General features: G+C 41.9%; 1 protein-coding gene across 2 annotated transcripts in view; it reads right to left on the bottom strand.

The window, feature by feature from the left end:
• Window positions 1-849: 849 nt before the first annotated feature.
• Window positions 850-16,738, bottom strand: part of ASB4 (ankyrin repeat and SOCS box containing 4) — a 79,258-nt gene continuing 63,369 nt past the window's right edge. Inside the window, exons 4-5 of one of the 2 annotated variants that reach the window (XM_019959712.2) lie at window positions 4,542-4,655; window positions 850-3,362 (exon numbers count right to left, since the gene is read on the bottom strand). In XM_019959712.2, coding sequence (XP_019815271.2) covers window positions 3,174-3,362; window positions 4,542-4,655 — 303 coding nt within the window. In that variant the 3' untranslated portion in view covers window positions 850-3,173. Of the gene's footprint in view, window positions 3,363-4,541; window positions 4,656-15,593; window positions 15,784-16,738 lie in introns of those variants that run through there. The other variant, XR_011566102.1, reaches the window with a different exon arrangement.

The raw sequence follows: 16,738 nt of genomic DNA, 5'->3' as shown, positions 1-16,738 counted from the left end.
TCTTCAGGGTCTTCATTTCCTTATAAAGGCTTCCATGTCATGTGCAACATATTAAATGTATGCTCTTTCCTCCTGTTAATCTGTCTTTGTCAGTTTAATTTTCAAGACCCAGTCAGGGACCCTAAGAGGGTCAAGTAAAACTTTTCCTTCCCTGCACTTCAAAGTGATCATATAAAAGTTTTGTGAGGCAGGTGCCACTACCATCTGCATCTTTACAAATGAGGAAACTGAGGCACGGAGCAAGCGTGTCATTTCCCCCAGATAACAGGTCAACTTAGGCTGAGAGTCAGGATAAAAACTTAGGCATCAGAGCCAAAACTTCTAACACTTCACTGTAGTGCATCTGTTCACACCCCAAAGACAATGACAATGAATTCCTTCCATCTACTAGATCTGGTGTCTGCGTTTCAAAAAAAAATAGATCATTGGATTTTTCTAAAAAGTTTTGAAAGTGTGTAGTTGAAAACAATCAATCAGCTGAGTAACAAAAATATAAGGCTCAGCTGTTTTTTTTCTTGTATTGATAAGCCACTGCAAACGGTCTGTTACTTTTTTCATCCTTAGAGTCGGCTTTGACTGCCGTGTTTTTTATTGGAGACCACTGGGTTCGGGATGGAAGGACAGTGACAGTGTAACGCTGGGTGAGTTAAAAACAGAGCCTGTGTGCCTGGCTCCTAAGCAGGGAGAAAACAGAAAGGGTGGTCTTTCCCTCATCTCAAAGACTCTCTTTCACGTGAAAGATTCTTTTTCAATTATATCATGAGGATATCATTTCCTCTGTTGCTCCTGCTCATGGTTGCTTGAAGGATGAGAATGAAAAGAAATCAGAAACCCAAGAGGACAGAGGACTACGCTTCAGCACGATTTCTTTATTATCATTAAAACACTTTTTTTGTTCTCAAAGCAATCACCTGTTTTTTACTTGTGTTTACCCTTTACTTTCTTTTAAAATATTATTTATTTACAGGCATATCTTCTCATTCTTTTTTCTCAATGTGGAAGAAAGCAATGAATCATGTAGAGTTCTTTAGTCTAACTGCTGAGGAGTCCGTTAGGAAAAAGTCTTATCAACAGATAACTCACAAAGATGAAAGGAAAGGGAAGAGCTTTATTTAAGTCCTCTAAATGAAGGTTCAAAGGTGAGGAGAAACAATTTTAAATCTACAAAATAAACCATCCAAAACAAGTTGTTCTGTATCATACGCCAGATTAACAGACCGTCTAAGCACAGCAGGCAGCCGGAGAAACGTTATTTCCCCAGGCAAGGAACATCCTCTCTCCTTTCGTCCTCAGCCTCAGCATTACCGTTTAAGTCAGCATCACAAATATTTCTCCAGAACACTCCTGAAACTGGGTGGGGGGTGGGCAACAGCTCCACCTGGCATTCTAGAATGTGTTCTACACCACTTGCTGCATGCAAACTGTTTGTTCTTTTTAAGGATCATGTTTTATATGACTAGTTCACACATATACAGTATTCTAGTCCATAATACAGACCTCAGTTTTGTACAAAATATTCCTCCCAAAATATCTGAGTAGAACTGATACTTTGGAAAGATTATTGCATCTACATTACTTTTCCTACACAGCACCAGGAGGATGCAAATCCCAAGATGCAAAGCCCAGTCTAGATGGCAGGCTAGTGGAATATTTGACTTCATCTCTACTCAAAACTCAAGCCTGTAAACTTCAACCAGATGGAGACACATACACATGTACATACGCCCCAGCCCTGGAAAAAAAAAAACTCTGCTCACAGCTGGCAAATAGGTTTATTTGTGCTTAATTACTTCTGATCTAAGCTCTAAAACGTAATGCTGAAAGTCTCTGAGCATATCTAAAAGTGACTAGCAAGAACAAATACGTGAAGTGAGAAGTAGCCTCATAAACCATGAAGTCCAAAAGCTAGCCATCTACATTTCTCTTTCTGCAAACCGTTAACAAACCTGATTAACACACTAGCCTTTCCAAGTTTCTCAAACTTCTACTATTTTCAAAGTGTTTCTATGTGCTTTCTGCACCCAGCCATCACCAACAAAACTCTCATCTTCTAGCTAAAATGCTCTGAAATGTCAGTCTCTTACATGAAAAGACTAAAGTAACCAGACTAAGTCCTTTCATACATTTCCTTGCACACATTTTCTAAAACTTCTTTGTCACATACACGGGAGCCATTGAGTGTGCAATATTTTCCCCAAGGAACCTAGGACAGTACAAGGCAGCAAATGATACGAAAATAGAAATATCTAGATGTGCCAGGAAACTGAAAGTGAGTCCTTTTCCATGCACACTCACAGCAGCCAGAGATCCCCTCTGCTTCACACTATCCCTTCACTCTTTATCGTCAGGCTTCAAAGAAAACCACACTTCATATCAGAAGCATGACTTACAAAGGGAGGCACTGAGAATGAACCTGCATCTGTGCTCGCCCCCGACACCTGCCACTGCAGCTCCCAGCTGAAATGTCTGGATCCTCTGCTAAATGACGACGTCCTGGAAGGCTGGAGTCCTTGCTTCGGATTCACCTTTGCATCTCCGGTCTTTGGCTCAGTGAGAGTGCGTTAACATGAATATTTTGACTTTCAAGTGGATACGTCTTTGTTTTTCACTTCTAATTTGCTTCTAAGAGCCCCTTGTTTTGACTCTGCTCACGCTTTCTTCACTGAAAGTAAGTTGAGGAGCTCAGTATGGGGAAAGGGGTTGGCAAAACTAGCAACAGTAATTTCTGCTAAGTGGGAGAGGGTGGAGGACACAAAGATTAAGAGGCCTATCACGAGCCTTGCTTGTTGGCAACTGAAGGGTGATGTAAACTTATTACTGATACGGGAGAGAAAATGAGATTGGTTGTAAGAAAACCTGGGTCCCCTCTCAAATGAGATAATACGAAAATTTTTACAACATTATAGCAGGTACCAAGTAAGTGCACTGTACACATTATTATTGTTACGTCAGTACCTTCTGAATCTGCTCTTATTTTTGAGAATACCTTCACTTTACCTCTGTTTATTTCCCCTCACCATGATACCCTAGGATTAATGACACAGTGTTTGCAAAGTGTTTTGACATCCCTGAGGTGTTATAATCAACCCAAGTACCATTTTATTTATGCAAACTGTGTCTACCCAGCGAGTCCACTTGAAGATCTAGGATTGGGAACTTCTGCCTCATAAGGCTTAATAAATGATTCCCTCCGGCTCTAAAAGCAAGTACTTTTTCAATGACAATGGGAGGGAAAGCAAAGGAATTACTCTGTGACATCTGCTGTGTAACGTTCTTCGAATGGCGCATCTTGATAAATGCATGAGAGTCCTTGGAGAGTTACTGCACACGGTGAAGAGAGAGTGGTAAAAATCCCAGTGTCTCTGAAAAGGAAGGCAAGACATGTTAAAGTCAGAAAAGCCTCACTGTTTACATCAATAGAAATCAACAGTGATGTGTTTAGTCCCTACTTTATATCTAATGGCAGCTTTCCACAGTCTCTGACGGTGAGGCAAAATTAAACATGAATAATAAAGCTAAGACAGGTTAAGCAACTTTTCAAAGCTACAGGCAGCTAATAAGTAGCAGAATAACATTACATTTAAGCCATTGGCCTCTAAGCCCAGTGAGCTCTGCCCTCTGTGGCCAACACCTCTCCCATGCTGGGGACAGCTGTGGTGGCTAAAGCCAAGAAAAGAAGGCTAATGAAACAGCTGGTTCACAAAGGCAGCAAACTTCATGTGCAGCATGAGGACTCAGCTTTGCAAAGCTTCCTGCACGAGTCATCACAAAGTTGTTTTTTTTTTTAATCTTATGTTATACACATTTTTACCACAATTTTATCCATCTATCTCTCTCTCTATATATTGATGGCTGCATTGGGTCTTCTTTGTGGCGTGTGGGCTTTCTCTAGTCACAGTTCAATAGCTTTGGCTTGAGGGCTCTGGAGCTGGGGCTCAGTAGTTGCGGGGCACAGGCTTAGTGGTCCTGCAGCATGTAGGATCCCAGGGATCCATCCCAGACCAGAGATGGAACCCATATCTCTTGCATTGGTAGATGGACTTTTAACCACTGGACTACCAGGGGAGTCCCACCGTTTTTAATACTCTGTTACCTGCTTACTAAAGACTTTAGGATACTTAAAAGTGAATGAAAATAATCTATACAAAGCAATTTATTAAAGTCAGTGACATAATCTATACAAAACAGTTTAATCTTCTGGTAAAAATGCTATATGAGCAATCCCAAATGATGTTGTTGTTGTTAAATTCATCTAAATTGATGGGGAAGAAAGTAAAACTGTCAACTTTATAAAATTGTTCAACTTGCCCCTTAATGGAGAAATTCCCAAGATGCTCCCAAGTGTGACATACCTATTTATTTATCTATGCTCACACCTGCATTTTAGAATCCTTTGTCTCATATTGGAGTGGCATTCTCAAATTCTTAAAGCATTCTCAAAACCCTTTTTTTTTTTTTTTTAATTAGAATTTCCTGTACTTCCATTGTGTTCTGGAAGTCCTGGGGAGTGAAAACCCAGAGGAAGTGAATGGATGCTTTACCTCCAAGTCATCATCAGGTATGGCTCTTTTCCACTTCACGTTCCACTTGATGTGTTCATAGGCGTTCACAACAACTTCAATTGCTTTGGGATATGAATGGCAGGCCTGTATCACCTACGGAGACACCATAGAGTTTTATTTGTTCAGTGCACATATATGACCCATCCATTCCACTCACAGAGACATCAAGGCTTCATGGACCTATAAGCCTCCTTTTAGCCCTGAAATGCTCTGACAAAGTCTCAAGCTTTTGAGTATTCACACACTGCCACCTCCTGTGGTAGATGGGAGGATCAGAAACATAAGACTTATTTCCTTCATCATTTGGGACAAAGTGAAAAAGAGGTTGCTAACAAACAAGATGGAAGTCTGATGAAATGCATGTCCTGCCTGTAACTGAAGCAATTTTGAGAGAGGCTGATCTCAAAATATACTTCCAGAGGTCTGGGAAACTCTTCTAGTTCTATAGGAAGTTTTATCAGCAAAAAGCTGAATATTCATAAACCAAGAACTTAAGCCTACTGGTGACTATGAGGTAACGCAAACTATAGAGCAGCGTGAATGTTGATCAAAGGCATCTTCCCAGCACAATGCCTAAAGAGGACCTGTGTCATATTCCAAACTACACTCACTGCTATTTTCACCTTCATCAGCAATAAACGAAAGACTGAATGAAGATTAGCTCTTTCATTAGCATGCTCTGTTCAACAGTTCATTGGGCAACCACCACCAACAACAAAAACAGAAAGCTGAGTCAAGGAGCCAGCATTTCCACCAGGAGACACGAAGATTGAGCTTTAGGTTTTAGCTGTGAAAAGAAGAGAAGCGAAAAGCAAAGGAGAAAAGGAAAGATATAAACATCTGAATGCAGAGTTCCAAAGAATAGCATGAAGAGATAAGAAAGCCTTCTTCAGAGATCAATGCAAAGAAATAGAGGAAAACAACAGAATGGGAAAGACTAGGGATCTCTTCAAGAAAATCAGAGATACCAAAGGAACATTTCATGCAAAGGTGAGCTCGATAAAGGACAGAAATGGTATGGACCTAACAGAAGCAGAAGATATTAAGAAGAGATGGCAAGAATACACAGAAGAACTGTACAAAAAAGATCTTCACGACCCAGATAATCACGATGGTGTGATCACTGACCTAGAGCCAGACATCCTGGAATGTGAAGTCAAGTGGGCCTTAGAAAGCATCTCTACGAACAAAGCTAGTGGAGGTGATGGAATTCCAGTTGAGCTATTCCAAATCCTGAAAGATGATGCTGTGAAAGTGCTGCACTCAATATGCCAGCAAATTTGGAAAACTCAGCAGTGGCCACAGGACTGGAAAAGGTCAGTTTTCATTCCAATCCCAAAGAAAGGCAATGCCAAAGAATGCTCAAACTACCGCACAATTGCACTCATCTCACACGCTACTAAAGTAATGCTCAAAATTCTCCAAGCCAGGCTTCAGCAATATGTGAACCGTGAACTTCCTGATGTTCAAGCTGGTTTTAGAAAAGGCAGAGGAACCAGAGATCAAATTGCCAACATCTGCTGGATCATAGAAAAAGCAAGAGAGTTCCAGAAAAACATCTATTTCTGCTTTATTGACTATGCCAAAGCCTTTGACTGTGTGGATCACAATAAACTGTGGAAAATTCTGAAAGAGATGGGAATACCAGACCACCTGATCTGCCTCTTGAGAAATTTGTACACAGGTCAGGAAGCAACAGTTAGAACTGGACATGGAACAACAGACTGGTTCCAAATAGGAAAAGGAGTTCGTCAAGGCTGTATATTGTCACCCTGTTTATTTAACTTATATGCAGAATACATCATGAGAAACGCTGGACTGGAAGAAACACAAGCTGGAATCAAGATTGCCAGGAGAAATATCAATAACCTCAGATATGCAGATGACACCACCCTTATGGCAGAAAGTGAAGAGGAACTCAAAAGCCTCTTGATGAAAGTGAAAGTGGAGAGTGAAAAAGTTGGCTTAAAGCTCAACATTCAGAAAACGAAGATCATGGCATCCGGTCCCACCACTTCATGGGAAATAGATGGGGAAACAGTGGAAACAGTGTCAGACTTTATTTTTTGGGGCTCCAAAATCACTACAGATGGTGACTGCAGCCATGAAATTAAAAGACGCTTACTCCTTGGAAGGAAAGTTATGACCAACCTAGATAGTATATTCAAAAGCAGAGACATTACTTTGCCAACAAAGGTCCGTCTAGTCAAGGCTATGGTTTTTCCTGTGGTCATGTATGGATGTGAGAGTTGGACTGTGAAGAAGGCTGAGTACCCAAGATTTGATGCTTTTGAACTGTGGTGTTGGAGAAGACTCTTGAGAGTCCCTTGGACTGCAAGGAGATCCAACCAGTCCATTCTGAAGGAGAGCAGTCCTGGGTGTTCATTGGAAGGACTGATGCTGAAGCTGAAACTCCAATACTTTGGCCACCTCATGCAAAGAACTGACTCATTTGAAAAGACCCTGATGCTGGTAAAGATTGAAGGCAGGAGGAGAAGGGGACGATAGGATGAGATGGTTGGATGGCATGACCAACTCAATGGACATGAGTTTTCGTAAACTCCAGGAATTGGTGATGGACAGGGAGGCCAGGCATGCTGCAGTTCATGGGGTCGCAAAGAGTAGGACATGACTGAGCTACTGAACTGAACTGAACTGAGAGAGCTTCGAGATGTAGACTGGTTACTGGAAAGACCAATCCTTGATTAGAGGCTTGAAACTTTTACACACCTTGCTTTCTACCACCAGGGAAAGACAGAGGGGCTGGAGATTGAGTTCAACCACCAGTGGCCAATGATTTCATCAGTCACACCTAATGAAACTCCCTAAAAGATGGTGTTTCAGGCAGCTTCTAGGTGGGTGAGCACATCAAAGTGCTTGGAGGGCGACGTGCTCCCAAAGGGCATGAAAGCTCTGTGCACCCTCCCCATGCCTTGCCCGATGTATCACCTCTAATTGTCTATTCCCGAGTTTTACCCTTTATGATAAACCAGTATGCCTACCGTTAGAAAGTGGGCATGGCTCTGCACTTAATTAACTTTTTGAAGGAAATTTTCTTCCTAATTTCCTGGTCCTTCTGAACCTCCAGCTATTGTTATTGGGCAAAAGTCACAAAACTGGTTTTTCCCACCTCCTTTACAAGTCCTTCTTAGGTAGTGTAGCATTGCATTTTTCAGTGTGAGGTGGTAAGTACCCAATGTCTTGGGACTTCAAACAAAACTACAGTGGAAGGATGATCATTTTAATACCCAGTTGTGTGTGTGTGTGCCAAGGTCACCTGACTGAAGGGCCCATTACAGGAAGATAAAGTTAAGAGCAGGTAAGATGGGGCCAGCTGACAGTATAACTAGAAGGTCGGCTTGAAGAGCTTGGGACCGACCTAACAGGCATTAGGAAGCTACATATTTACATCTAGCTATGTTATCTAGAAAACTACATATTCCTAGAAAAGGAAATGGCAACCCCCTCCAGTATTCTTGCCTGGAGAAGCCCATGGACAAAGGAGCCAGGCAGGCTACAGTCCTTGGGGTTGCAAAAGGGTCACACGTGACTTAGTGGCTAAAACAAGCAACAACAAAAAACATACTCTTAATAAGAAAGGGTTATATTCAATCAATTCATCCCATGGGGAAGCCTTTATTGAGCACTGGGTTAAGCACTGTGACAGTAATTCTGAGTTCGTATCCTGCTTTTGTCCTCAAGGAGCTTGCAACCTAGTTGAAGAGAAAAAGACATAGATATTTCAAAGAGTTCAAAAGCAATGCATGCCAGTAAATAATAAAAGACTAACTTATTAGTTAAAAGATCATCAGTGTCTCTTGAGCACCATGACCACAAAGGGAAAAATGAGGCTATCAAGGCATGGGAGTGCACCAGATGGCTCGTCAGCCAGCCTCCCTGTTAGTCATGAGCAGCAAGGGTAACTGAGGCTGCGAGAAAGAACAAGTAGGGTTTAATGACTCATCAGATACAGAGAGTATAGAATGCAGCTTTGAAACCTGAGATCAAGCACAAATAGGGTACCACCCATGGAAATGAGGAAACGGGAAGGGCATTCTAATCTGAGGATGGTCAGACAATGAACAGAAGGTATGTCCTGTGTTATGTCCTAGGTTGGTTTAAAATGTGCATGAATATATACCCTAATGAGAAGGTCAAGATGGAGGAGGAGATTTGTGAATCACCACAGAATGTGCTGGTCAGGCTCAGTTACACTGAGCCTGTTGCTGCTGCTGCTCCTAAGTCACTTCAATCATGTCAGACTCTGTGCGACCCCATAGACGGCAGCGCACCAGGCTCCCCCGTCCCTGGGATTCTCCAGGCAAGAACACTGGAGTGGGTTGCCATTTCCTTCTCTAATGCAGGAAAGTGAACAGTGAGAGTGAAGTCGCTCAGTCATGTCTGACTCTTACTGACCCCATGGACTGCAGCCTACCAGGCTCCTCCATCCATGGGATTTTCCAGGCAAGAGTACTGGAGTGGGGTACCATTGCCTTCTCCCAGTTACACTCTAAATGAATATAAACAGAAAAGGTAGAGGACTGTGGTCTGAAGCTTGATGAATCCTATTAGGCAGGAGAGAGGACATAGGAAAAAAAATTACAGTTACCATTTTTGAGAACTTAAATGTGCCATGGCCTGTGTTAAATATATGCTGAATTTTCTGACAACCCTATGAGGTTCAGTTCAGTTCAGTTCAGTTCAGTTATTCAGTCATGTCCGACTCCTTGCAACCCCATGATTTGCAGCACACCAGGCCTCCCTGTCCATCACTAACTCCTGGAGTTCACTCAGACTCACGTCCATTGAGTCAGTGATGCCATCCAGCCATCTCATCCTCTGTTGGCCCCCTCTCCTCCTGCCCCCAACCCCTCCCAGCATCAGAGTCTTTTCCAATGAGTCAACTCTTCGTATGAGGTGGTCAAAGTACTGGAGTTTCAGCTTTAGCATCATTCCTTCCAAAGAACACCCAGGACTGATCTCCTTTAGAATGGACTGGTTGGATCTCCTTGCAGTCCAAGGGACTCTCAACCTAGACAGCGTATTCAAAAGCAGAGCCATTACTTTGTTAACAAAGGTCCATTTAGTCAAGGCTATGGTTTTTCCAGTGGTCATGTATGAATGTGAGAGTTGGACTGTGAAGAAAGCTGAGCACCGAAGAATTGATGCTTTTGAACTGTGGTGTTGGAGAAGACTCTTGAGAGTCCCTTGGACTGCAAGGAGATCCAACCAGTTCATCCTAAAGGAGATCAGTCCTGGGTGTTCTTTGGAAGGAATGATGCTAAAGCTGAAACTCCAGTACTTAGTCTTATAATTATCTCTGCATGACAGACTTAAAATCAAAGGCAGAAAGAATATAAACTCAAGTGTATTTAGCTAGTAAATGACAGAGACAGGATTCAAACTCAGGTCTGTGTGACTCCAGAAGTCAAAACTAAGTTGAATGAAAGTGGTGAGAGTGGCCATCCATGTCTTGTTGCTTATCTTAGAGGAAATGCTTTCAGTGTGTCACCATTGAATATGATGTTAGCTGTGGGTCTGTCATATGTGGCTTTTATTATATTGTGGCATATTCCCTCCATGCCTTCTTTCTGGAGCACTTTTCTCATAAATTAATATTGAAATTTTTTCAAAAGCTTTTTCTGCTTCACATGGTATGGTCTTAGGAAGCATGGCCTCACCTGAGGACTGTGTCAGTCCCCACAAACAGGCTAACCAGAAGGGGCTCTACCAAGTAGAGGTTTAAGTCAACTGTGTGCTAGAAAATGTTCAACAGGCATTTTGTAAAAAAAAAAAAAATTGTACACATATCTATATGTATATTAGTTTATGTTTTGCTAATATAAAGAATGTAAAGCCTACAATTTACAAATAATAAAATATCCAATATGATTTATTTTCTATTCCATAAGGCCAACTGGTACTCTCAAAATGCTTTAACTTTTTTTATATAAATTTTGTATAGACATAAGTTGTGTTCAGAGCTAGTCTGTGTCTGCAACTGGAGAGTGCCTGTTTGCTTCACAAATGGGAAACAATGAAGACATATTGGAAAGTCACTCATTCATCAATGACATAAGGACTTTTATGTGGAAGCATTTAAGGGTTTTTTGAATACTGGAAGCAGATTTTCTCAATTTTTTGTACTATTCACAATGTAAGAGCTACAGACACCACACACTGCAAAGTTTTAAGTTTAATCTGCATTAGTAACATTCTCTCCATTAATTTTGGAAATTTAGACATCAACAAAGAAATAAGTCAAGGTCTGAATGGTAACATTTGCTGGTTTCTGTGATGTAAACACTTCATCATGGCCTATGTAAAGTGACCAACATGAGGTCTCTGAATATATGGTAGGGAAGAGGTGTACAGTTGCATCATCATATGTTTTCATCAAACAGCTCCCATATATGCAAATAATATCAAGAGCATAGACATGCAGAGTAAAATAATCAGGAGGTGTTAATAATACATTTTGAGTTTTTGTTTTTAATATGCTTTATTTGTTGTAGGTTGGTATGACTTGATTTTTAATAATGGTTGCATTTAACAATCAACTCACAAAACTCATGGTAATTTAATAATCAATTTTCGCAAGCTACAGCAAGCCAATTCGAGCACACAATTGCTTTCAACCATCCCTGTATTTAAGAACTGCAGTGCAGACTAAATGTGCATACCGAAACTCCAAACCAGCTAAGGCATCAGAATCATCCTGCCCAGTGGTGAGCTCCAAATGTGCACAACATAAATACTAGTTTTATGAAAAGATCCATTCACATACATATTCTGGGTACAGTGCACAAAGTTGAGCTGCTGACAATATTTCAGCTAGGTCTACGTAAATAAAGAATAATCCTATATCATCAACCCCTAAGGGTTGGAGTCAGACATCCATTGCTATGGGACCTCTGAAGAGTCAGCATTTCTGAGTCTATGGAAAATGTAACCAGAAGGATTTCTCTATGGGTACATGGCTGTCAAGGTGGGGAGGTAATTCTTCCAGGACCTTGGTCTTGGGGAATTGAGGCAGACGTGGTGACTCTTTTCTGTAGTTGGGATGAGAATGGCAGATATGCAGCTCTATGTAAAAGAGACAGACAAAACCTGAGGCTGACTGACTGCTCTGAACACTAGTTTATAAGCTACCATAACAGCATCAGAGACTGTGAGGGTTGCAAAGGACCCTAGGGATTATCTAATACCTTTAACTTGAAGATAAGGAAATTGAAACCCCGAGAGGCACACAAAGAGAAAGCATGGTTTTAGGCCTTCATCTGAGTTCAGTGCCCTTTCAAATGTAGTGTGATAACCTTATTTTAATCCTTAAGTAATGACCAGTGAAATGAATGGTTTAAAGGTACAAATCCTATTGCACAGATATTTGGAACAAGAAACATTCTGTATTATAATCATTACAGTAATTATAGGCTGGATTTTATTGAAATTTCAAAATAACTCCCTTTTTAATGCAAAGATGTTAATAATAATAATGAAAATAGCACCCTTCAAGACATCTATATACATCCTTCTCTAAAGACTCCCAGATACTTCCTTTCTGGAAGAATATACCATGGTGAAAAGTACGCAGGTCATCAGATGAGTAATCCATAATGAAGATTTAAATTTAAGAGTTACCAGGATGTAGACGCCAGCTGAAATCAACCCAAGGCCCGAGTCAAAAATATACTTGTACAGGAATGCCGAAAACAAAGCGCATGGGGAAGTCAGGCAGCTTATAGTTCAGGTGCCCATTCATAACACTGACTTCTGTGCTGCATGAATTCCCAGGCTACACTCACTCTTCATGGAAACCACACTGGTCATGCTTAAAGACACAGTGCTCACACACCCAGTACAGGTTATCCAGCTTTAGGAATTCCTTACCTCCCACTGCCTGCCAACACGTTGAACACAAAGGAGATGTGGCCAAAAGTTAACTCTCCTCTTGTAACACACACTTTATCACCTAGGGTTTCCTGATTTAGCAAATAATAATAATAATGTAGGGTGTTTTTAGGATAAATATGGCCTCGGTAGTGCATGGGACATATTCATACTAAAAGTTACTTTTTACTGATGAATTTCAAATTTAATTGAGCATCCTATATTTTGTCTGGCAACCCTATTCCCAGCCTCTATTCAGAAACAGTTCAAACAAAGTTAGGTATGCTGTGCTAATTCACTTCAGTCATGTCCGACTCTTCGTGATCCTGTAGACTGTACCCTGCCAGGCTCCCCTGTCTATCGGACTCTCCAGGCAAGAGTACTGGAGGGATTGCTGTGCCCGCCTCCAGGGGATCTTCCCGACCCAGGGATTCCAGGCCTTTGGTGTCTCCTGCACTGGCGCGTGGGTTCTTTACCACTAGCGCCACCTGTATACAGGAATACAATTCATTCATAGTTCAGGAGCCTAACTTCATACATTTGGTGCTTCAGTTTGCACCTGGCATACTCCCATATATCACACGGAGATAACTAACCTTTCATTAGGATAAAAAATTTCAAGTAGTCCTTAAACACCCATCTTGAGACACACAACGTCTGAAGCTCCCACTGCCTGCCGTGTTGGGTTTTGCTTACATTGACTAGTAAGTTTTCTGCTGACAGAAGATGGTTCTCACAGTAGGAAAGGCTCCTTTTAGCCTGACAGCTTCCCAACTCTGTGAGCTGACATGTCTAGCTTCTTCCACAACTAAGACAGCTGGACATGCCTTCTTTAAGCCTCAGTAATCATTTCACCAGGCAACAATAAAAAAGAGATGCTTGAGAAAGCCAACTCTAAATCATCACTCTACGGTGACTCCCAGGAACCTTGATCACCAAATGAGGAGGGGCTGGTGTGGACCCAGAAGGTAGAAGCTTCCGCTTTCTCTTTGCAAACCCGGGAGACTTCACCTTTTGCACATCTCTGGGGTCTCTATTCTCCCTTCTTAGAAGAAGAGTTGGACAAAAGGTGTCAACTGGAGAGACCTTAAGGCCCTTCCCTTCATCATCTGACCCCTAAAAGCGTAAATCAGAAAACAGATTCAAGGTAAACCCCCTGCCACCCTTCCAACACAAGTACCACCTGTAAGCCACTTCAGCAGAGAAATTCTAAAGCTACGTCTGCCCTTTTATACTGATATCTTTGTGTGCAGAAAGGTACCTGATGATCAGAGACTGCTTATACCCTGGGCTTCATATGCAGAATGGTTCAATGGCAGAAATCTTCTTTACCTTCCCCAAACTTTGACACACCTTTTCCTTCCCCAGAAAATGTCTTTCTTGCCCAAAAAGAAAACCCAGTCTTGGCTCCCTGGGGTATCACTTCCTTCTGAATTATGCTGAAGGGAAAAAAAAAAAAAATCAAATGTCCTTCTGTACCCTGGAAAGCAATTACAGGCCCTATAATTCTCCCCACCCCTTATGTAATTTATACATAAATTACATACGGGTGGCTTTCAGTGAAATACACCCTCTACAAATTTGTTTTGTATTTGGAAGACAGCATCTTCAGCTCTGACCTTGTTCCTTGTAAATAAGGAAACCGAATTCCCCATCCACAAGAGAACAAATCACTTTATCTTCTGGATAAATGAGTCAGTCATACTTGTTGTAAAGATGACTTTCTCTTTGGAAAGTCAGGCTGTGGAGTAGTTGCTCTAAATCACTTTGAAGCATCTGCATAGTAAATTGAATAGTTTTTCTTTAGTTTTCCTTTGGAAAGGGGCCAGTTCTCTTATTCAGTCTATTGGGTAGCAACAAAAATGTTTAAAATACCAACCATCTACTAGTAGCCAACTGAATCCTTAAATCTCTTTAGCATATGGCCAAATTAGAGGAACTCAGAGGAGCAAAACAGAACTGAATAAGATGGCAACCACAGACAGTGTTCCCTGGAACATGTAATTGTATTTTAGTCTACAGGTGAGTGAAGCTGCTAAAGTAAGGCTGCCAGGGAAGCCTCCTACAATGGACCAAGAGTATATTTTGGGAGGAAAAGGAAAGGAAGAAATTTTGTTGTGCGTCTACTAGCCTTAACGATTTACATGCCTTACTCACTGTTCAGACATTCCTGGAAAGCTGATATTTTTAATCTTTGTTTTCTCTTGGTTCTGAAAGATCAAGGGAAAATCACACGGCCACAATGAGAACTTATACCCACAGTTACTAAGCCCCTCTTCCTACTTCCCTTGCTGTTATCTCTCAGAAAACTGCCTTTGTGAACAGGACTTAAGATCTTCTTCACATTTGGAAGATTCCTTGTGGGAGAACAGAAACTCCATTTAAAGACCTGTCCCCTCTAGTCTGGCGCTTTTTTAGAAAGCATTAACTTCAGTTTCAATACAGTTTGTCATCATAATTGTCTTACCAGCCTCAAGAAGTTACATGTCAAGGAGAGGGATGTTCTACTGTCCAGAGCCGTAGGCAGATCCGGATAGCTACGAATCCTTTCTGCACCACAAGCCAAGGGGGGAATTCCAGAGGGCAACATCTCAATTTCAGGGCTTTTAGTATAGTCACATTCCCTTCCTCCACGGGTAACATTCTGATAGGATTTCTTTCTAAAATTGAAATGCTCATGATCTCCAATCCCAGAAGGAACTGCTTTCATTCTCTTTCATCAGAGGTCTAGCCAAGAAAGTCTGGCAGTAACTGAAAGAAATCTTTAGGAATCAGGCAGAATGCCTTTTTTTTTGAAGCAGCAATTGTTTGACGTTGGAAATTTTAAAGACCTTTCCTAATTGGTGAAGACCACTTTGACTCTAAAATTGAAGAGGAAGTTTGGAACGGGAGGTGGGTGTGTTTCTAGCTTGACCACTGCCGCTCTCCAGACCAGCAGCCCCACAGGAAACCTTTCAGAAGCCACTTCCCTCCATTTTGAGCCAGGAGGAAGCAATTCTATAGGACCAGGTTCTCCCTCCACCATCTGGAGTCACCTGTGGCTCCGCCCCACCAGCACCACGCTCCTGGGGGGATGGGAAGCAGCAACTCAATCCCTAATGAGATTCTTACCAGGAAATGAGACAAGGATCTTTTACTTACTTTTGATGCTTTCGAACTTTGGTGCTGGAGAAGACTCTTGAGAGTCCCTTGGACAGTTAGGAGATCAAACTCGTCAGTCCTAAAGGAAATCAACCCTGAATATTCATTGGAAGGACTGATGTTGAAGCTGAACCTTCAGTACTTTGGCCACCTGATGCGAAGAGCCGACTCATTGGAAAAGACTCTGATGCTGGGTAAGATTGAAGGCAAGAAGAGAAGGCGGGACAGAGGATGAGATGGTTGGATGGCATCACCAACTCAGTGGACATGAATTTGAGCAAACTCGGGGAGATGGTGAAGGTCAGGGAAGCATGGCATGCTGCAGTCCATGGGGTCACAGCGAGTCAGACATGACTTAGCAACCGAACAACTTAATTTTGCAGAGACCTGTTTTCAGTTCAGTTCAGTTCAGTCACTCAGTCGTGTCTGACTGACTCTTTGTGACCCCATGAATTACAGCACGCCAGGCCTCCCTGTCCATCACCAACTCCCGGAGTTCATGCAAACTCAAGTCCATCGAGTCAGTGATGCCATCCAGCCGTCTCACCCTCTGTCGTCCCCTTCTCCTCCTGCCCCCAATCCCTCCCAGCATCAGAGTCTTTTCCAATGAAGTCAACCAGCAGGGGGGTTCAGAATAAAACTCAACATTTAGTCTCTAGGTATTCTCATACATTGTCTCTCCTGGGAAACCCCTGTGGGCAAACCAGGCATAGGGAAACTGATTCTACTGCTCAACAGATAAGTAATGGTAACAGCAGTTACAGTTACTATTTATTTAATGGTTGCCTGGCAACCCACTCCAGTATTCTTAACTGGAGAATCCTATGGACAGAAGAGCCTGACGGGCTACAGTCCATGGGGTTGCAAGAGTTGGACATGACTGAAGCAACTTAGCACACACACATGACCAGAAATGATAAACACTTTTTAAATATTAGCATGTTTCATTCTTAAAGCAACCTTAGGAGAAGGCTATAATTATTCACGGATAAAGTGGCAAGGTATGTCTCCCTGGCACCTCCATGTCCTCGGTCTCTCTCCATCCTCTTCTCTGGAAGGAAGATGGCCTTAGAACATAAATATACACAAAATTATGCTTTATGAAATGAGTCATATTAGAAAGACACCGATTTTTGTGTGTGTGT

The sequence above is a fragment of the Bos indicus genome, chromosome 4, assembly GCF_029378745.1.
Source record: "Bos indicus isolate NIAB-ARS_2022 breed Sahiwal x Tharparkar chromosome 4, NIAB-ARS_B.indTharparkar_mat_pri_1.0, whole genome shotgun sequence".
In the NCBI taxonomy this organism is placed as follows: Eukaryota; Metazoa; Chordata; class Mammalia; order Artiodactyla; family Bovidae; genus Bos; species Bos indicus.
This window is presented reverse-complemented; position numbering and strand designations above follow the sequence as displayed.